The sequence below is a fragment of the Pararge aegeria genome, chromosome 4 (genome assembly GCF_905163445.1).
Source record: "Pararge aegeria chromosome 4, ilParAegt1.1, whole genome shotgun sequence".
In the NCBI taxonomy this organism is placed as follows: Eukaryota; Metazoa; Arthropoda; class Insecta; order Lepidoptera; family Nymphalidae; genus Pararge; species Pararge aegeria.
This window is the reverse complement of record NC_053183.1, coordinates 10551851-10558280: the sequence shown is the minus strand read 5'-3', so window position 1 is coordinate 10558280 and position 6430 is coordinate 10551851. Positions and strand designations below refer to the sequence as shown.

General features: G+C 34.2%; 1 protein-coding gene across 1 annotated transcript; it reads right to left on the bottom strand.

The window, feature by feature from the left end:
* Positions 1-214: 214 nt before the first annotated feature.
* Positions 215-3740, bottom strand: LOC120623266 (60S ribosomal protein L8). Its single transcript, XM_039889186.1, has 6 exons — positions 3641-3740; positions 3331-3490; positions 2393-2549; positions 1303-1506; positions 648-806; positions 215-362 (listed from the first exon to the last, which is right to left on the bottom strand). Exons 2-6 carry the CDS (start codon positions 3466-3468, stop codon positions 247-249), a joined length of 774 nt encoding a protein of 257 aa, XP_039745120.1. The 5' UTR covers positions 3469-3490; positions 3641-3740; the 3' UTR covers positions 215-246.
* Between the last annotated feature and the right edge of the window lie 2690 nt (positions 3741-6430).

The following is a 6430-nucleotide window of genomic DNA, read 5'->3' as shown; positions in this document are numbered from 1 at the left end:
TAAAGCTCACTATTGGAGCAGTGTGTGTGTACCCTCTCCTATAAAGAGTACGTGCCCAGGAGAAATTACGCTCAAAATACACAATCCTTTCTTTGTAATATTAATCTACGTATTTGGCTGTTGAAAACAGTAATACCTGAGTAAATCATAATAAATTATTAGATAGATTAATCAGGGTAAGTAATAATAAAGGTAATTCAATTAAAAGCTTGCATATGAGTTTTGCATCTTTTATTTTGTTTAAATTTACGTCTCCTTCTTTGCTTCTGTCTTGCCACCACGGATTCTTCCGGTTCTGCGAGCAGCAATAAGACCAACCTTGCGACCAGCCGATGTTCCTCTCTTGACAGTCGAAGCCTTACCTGGAGAATAAAGGACAAAATTATAAAGTGCACTTGTTTATTTTTCTTGTGTAGGTGACAGAATAACTTAAAATTGTTATGAGTGTTGTTATATGTTTTGAATATGCTGAGCTCAACTCAAATGGAGCTAGATTCAGCTCATCTCAAATGAAAGAAAAAAACATTATTATAATTTAAATTACTTATATAATAAAATTAGTATTATTATAATATTTTATAATTAGCTTTGATCCAACAATGCAATACCACATTTTTATAGATTTCATTTGGAATCAGATCACTTACCTATGTGTTGATGGTTACCACCTCCGTGAGGATGCTCCACAGGGTTCATGGACACACCACGCACATATGGCCAGCAGTTACGTTTAACCTTGTACTTGTGGTATGCACGACCAGCCTTTAGGATAGGTTTGTCAATACGTCCACCACCAGCAACAATACCTGTAAAATTTTAAATCCTACTTTATTTGTTTTTTAACTTCAAACAATGGAAAAATAAAACCATGTAGCACATCAGAAAGAGCCTCTGTGTAATCATAGGAGATTCAGAGTAGGTAAGTAAAGGTCATCATATCCAGTAATACTGTGGTTAAGTTTTCCTATATTTTTTTAATGCCAACAGGATCCTATTACTAAGCCTTCACACACAGCTTGTCCGGTCTTCATGAAATGTTATAAGTGTTGAAATTTTCACAGAGCATGTATATCAATTAAAATTTAAATTAAGTAGAAATTAAAGGATACCATAAACGATTGTATAGTATTTCCTTGATTTTAAGAATTTTATATATAGTATTTAGTGTTTCATGTTGAACCAACTGAACCATTTGTGTGTAAGTTGCACTTAACTAGTTATACTTATTACAAAGTCTCATACTTTGCTCTTAACATAATATATACTATAACCCTCTATTTCCATTTAACCAATTTTACTCACCAACCATTCCTCTGTTGCTAGAAGGCAGCACTTTCTTGGCACCTGAGGGAAGCTTGACCCTGGTCCTCTTGGCATCAGGGTTGTGGCCAATAACAGTGGCAAAGTTTCCAGAGGCACGAGCCAACCGACCCCTATCACCCATCTTCTCTTCCAGGTTGCAGACAATAGTACCCTCGGGCATAGCTCCCACGGGCATCACATTTCCTATGAAAATTAATGCAAATTTTAATAACCAATCTCAAATATTTGATTCAGCAGGTACTCCCACTTTTTCGAATGTATTCAGTAAGCAAGCTGCAAGCAAATTTGTCTATTGTACTATTCCGTTTTCGGTTGAAGGAACATGTACCTTTAACCAAAGTTGTGTTAGGTGGGGATCACTTAAAGCGATAAGGCCGCCTTTGCGCATAGATATATTTAGTATTTTCAATTGTTTTGTAAACCTTGCTTTCCATTAGTATGTGTAATAAATACTTTCAATTGTTTTGTAAACCTTGCTTGTCCATTAGTATGTGTAATAAATACTTTATATTTTAGTCTAAACAAGAGCTACTAAAATATCAATGCAGGTTGCATCTTACACCCCATTAACCACTGAACTTTAGTAATTTTATCTGGTCTATATCTATCATCCCTGAAAAAAAAAATGGGATAGATAGGAAAATAAAATCTTTGATATGTCTATCAATAAATTCAAATTTTATATAAAACGTAAACTTACAGTTAAATCCTAGTATAATATTAAGGATTACTAAAACAATAAAGCTTGGGTGTGAATTGCTCTAGCTTCATAGCTTAATACAAATTTACTATGAGATGGTGATAACAAAAAAAATTTACCCAGCTAAGTTTGTTGTGGGCTCTTAAGACTTAGACCAGGGCACTTTTGGAACCCTCATAGCTTTAGGTTTAAGTTGGCAAACAAAGTTATCACCATCCCCTTACAATTATGTAAACATATATGTATGAACGCTTCATAAGTGCCTATGATAGGCCTACATGAATAAAGAAATTTTTAATACTAAGCGCAACAGACCATATTAATAATAGCACCAATTTCTAAAGTTCTCAAAGCATAATAACTACTTACCAACTTCAAGTGTGGCCTTCTTCCCACAGTATACAAATTGGCCAGTATAGAGACCCTCAGGAGCAATGAAAAGTTCCTTTCGTGTCTTGAACTTGTATGGATCACGGAAGTGCACCACAGCCAAAGGAGCACCTCTGCCAGGATCGTGAATGATGTCCTGAAATCAAATAATAAAACTTGCTGCATAATTCAAGTAAAATTGAATAATTATTAATATTATAATTGTGAAAGTATAACTGTAGGGTTAGTATTTCTTTGAGGCATGCAGGTTAGATTTATAGGATTGTATATGGACTATAAATATTATGCATTTTACCGCTAACAGCTATCATGGGCATGAGACAAATATCTCCCCAGGGAAAGGAAAAATTGTGGAAACAACTCTCAAAGCACACAGAAATAATATCCAAATAACATAATATTATACAATAAAAAACGGGGATCAACTTCTAGGGAATAGGCCATGTTTTGGACACATTCATTCTATCCCCTGTCAGGGTATCATTTTTATCTCCTGCCTATGCTATGCTAAATGGCTTTCCAGCATATAATGTTAATTACAAATGACAGAAAAATGAAAAGGTTATTTTATAACCTGAAAACTATAAAAATACTGTGAAAGTCAGTTTGAAACCATGTACGAACAGAGAAAAAACCTTGGCTTCTTAGCCAATGTAGGTAACAATAACTGAATGTGAAATAGAGTACTACTTCATACTGCACAAGCACTACAATGTGATCAATGCTACAAGTAATTTATCATGGTTGTGTTAATTGAGGTTATTTTTGAGTGACATGTACCTACAACAAATCAGAGGAAAGAGTATGGATTAAAGTGCTAACGCTTTAAGTGTGAAAAGCAGTGAGATAGTACTAATCCTACTTTAAAGATCAGGAGAAAGCTAACCTTCAGTCTCAAACACTGTTTAAAGTCTCACCTTTACAACGCCTTTGATATAACCATGACGTTCAGCATAATCCAAGGAACGGAGTTTAGGAGCTCCTTTCCTCTTCTTCGTATGTGACACGAAGACTGAACCGGCACCTTTACGCTGAGCGCGAATCACACGACCCATTGTCACGTCCCGTCAACCCTCACTGTAAATATTTCACACTTTATTATTCGAAATATAAACATTGTGTAAATCATTGGATAGTTATAAACTTTATTTTAAGCTCATTTATTAAAATCAAACTTTAAATGCCATGATAACTTAGGATGAAAAATAAGACAATCTATTTACGTACATTTACAATGAGGGAAATCTCTGAAAGAAATTCAATTTGACAAGTCTAGCCATAGATTCCCATAGCTTACTTGACACTTGACAGTGGCAGCAGGATAACCAAAGATATAGACCTATTAAATAAGTGCGGTAGAGTACAGTGCTGAGGCAGTGCCGTAGTGTAACATATAACCATTTATTTACTTCGAGCTGTTGCCCGTGACTTCGTCTGCGTTTGATTTTGTTTTTTGATGTGGCATTAAATTTAGTTGTAGATCTAAAAAAAAAAAATAAAGTATTCAGTATCGCTAAGCCTTAAATAAGGGGTTTGCCGCTGTCCGCTGAGGAGTTCTGTCCTCTATCTCCAACCACAGTTTGGGTAAAATTACACACACGTTGGCAGTAAACCACAGATTAAAAATACGATTGCAAGCAATCGAGCAAGAAGCAAGTTGAGATGGACTTCACGCACCTTTGAGAACATTATGGAGATTTACAGTGTTAGTATGGAGGGTAGAGGTAAGGAGAGTCATCTTATATGGGAGAAAAGTTGAAAAAGTGTCCAGTATGCGCTAAATAACAGTTCAAAAATCCTCCACAATGGCGCTGGTGGCTGCACAGTATGAATGTAGCAATCGTAGATGAATTGAAGTATGCCGAGTTAAAAAATTTAATGTCATTATCGACTAAAGTAGTTAATTATTGAGAATTTCAACAACTTACGTTGTACAAAATATTGTGGTAAATATAACCTTACTTCCTTGTATCTCCATACTTCCTTGCTTATTTTTCAAGCCTACTCTAACAATATTTATATTTGGCGCTTCTTTTAAGAGTTACCCTGATTCAAATGTGGCGCCATCCTAATTTAATACATTTTGACGACACTTTTTCATATACACAGATGACTCTCCTTACCTCTACCCTCCATAAGTGTTAGGATGGGGATTTTGACAGATAGAACCAAATTAGGAAAATTGTTCCCTATACCTCGAAAATTGGGATTGCTATAATAAGTGAATGATTAAGCATAATGACTTAGACGTTTTTCATATCAGTTACGTTGAATTTAAACGAAAAGTATATATATTTTATAGATATTTTTCATTTTAGTTAGTTAAGTTTGAAGGTTAATTTTATTTATTATCTTTAAGTCATCAATATTAATTATTTTACTTAATCAGATTTATTTTGTGTTATATCCATATCCCTACTAATATTATAAATGTCAATGTAAGTTTGTTTGTTACGCTTTCACGCAAAAATTACTTAACCGATCCTCATGAAACTTTATACACATACTAGCTGTTTCCCGCGACTTCGTCTGCGTTTGTTTTTGTTTTTTGAGACACATGGACATTAAATTTAGGTGTAGTTTTACTGAATTTTTTAGGTTGTGTATTCTTAAAAAACTATTCGCATAAACTATATCTGAAAAGAACTGTCTAACCAGTCTCAGCTCCTCCTATCACTTACAAAAAATAGTAATCGTTATAGGACGAATCGAAATTGCATTGTTAGTTGATTTATATGCTAAAGGTTAACGAAGGACATTTCTAACATATAATAAAATTTATAATAAAACTGTAACTGGAAGATTTCTGTACATTTAATATATTTTGAAAATTTTGACCGGGGGATGCTTTAGAATCGACACAGTCCAAAACAGATTTTTATTTAATTTTTGTCTGTCTGTCTGTCTGTCTGTCTGTCCGGGCGACACGTGAAAACTACTGAACGGATTTAAATAAAATTTGGTATAGTGGTAGCTGATATACCGGGTCAACGTACAGGATACTTTTTATCCCGATAAATTATAAGTTTCCTCCAGGAAATGGGAAGTAATTTTTTATTAATTTTACTTCATAGCTCCGTTAAATTTCGACCAATTTTTATAATTCTTTTTTATTTGAAAGTGTATACTATCGAGCATGTTCTGTCTAATTGTAATGAAGATCTGATAAATATTGTGGGAGGTAAAGAACATAACTCTTCACAGATAACAGCAAGTCGCGAGGCATATGGGACAACGATCGAATGCATGCATATCATCCTACTAAATACTAATATTAAAAATGCGAAAGAAATAAAATAATATGAATTTTAAGTTTGATTATATACCTCCAAATTCAGTTTTAAAATATTCAAATTGAACCTATCGCTTAGAAGTTGCGACGGGTATAGAATAACACGTAAGGCCGCGAATAACATAGTTTGGAAATAAAACAGGTCCACTTGGTAGGTAGCGCTGCAATTAGGTTTCTTTTAGGTGCAGACGAAGTTGCGCGGGTCAGCTAGTTTTTTATATAGTCCTTGTGTAAAATCGTCAAACTTTCATCACCTCTTCCAAAGGAACTATGCTTAATTTCGGGATAAAAAGTATTCTATGTTACTTCTATTACCTCCAAGAATATTTTTCCAAAGTTTCAGGATGATCGGTTCAGTAGTTTTTGCGTGAAAGCGTAATAAAAAAACTTACATTCACATTTATAATATTAGTACGGATTCTTGGAAGCGTTAGAAGTATGTAATATAGGATACTTTTTATTCGTACATTATTTTATCCGGCTCGGTTTCTTTGGGAGAGGGGATGAGTGTTTGACGATTTGACACCATAACTCCGACAAATTATAATCGATTTAAATAATTATTTTTGTACTATAGAGGTTATAATATGTGTTTAATTTTGTCCAAACTGTGGTTGGAGATAGAGGACAGAACTCCTCAGCGGACAGCAGCAACCCCTCATTTATGGCTTAGCGATACTGAATACTTTAAAATTTTTTGATCTACAACTAAATTTAATGCCACA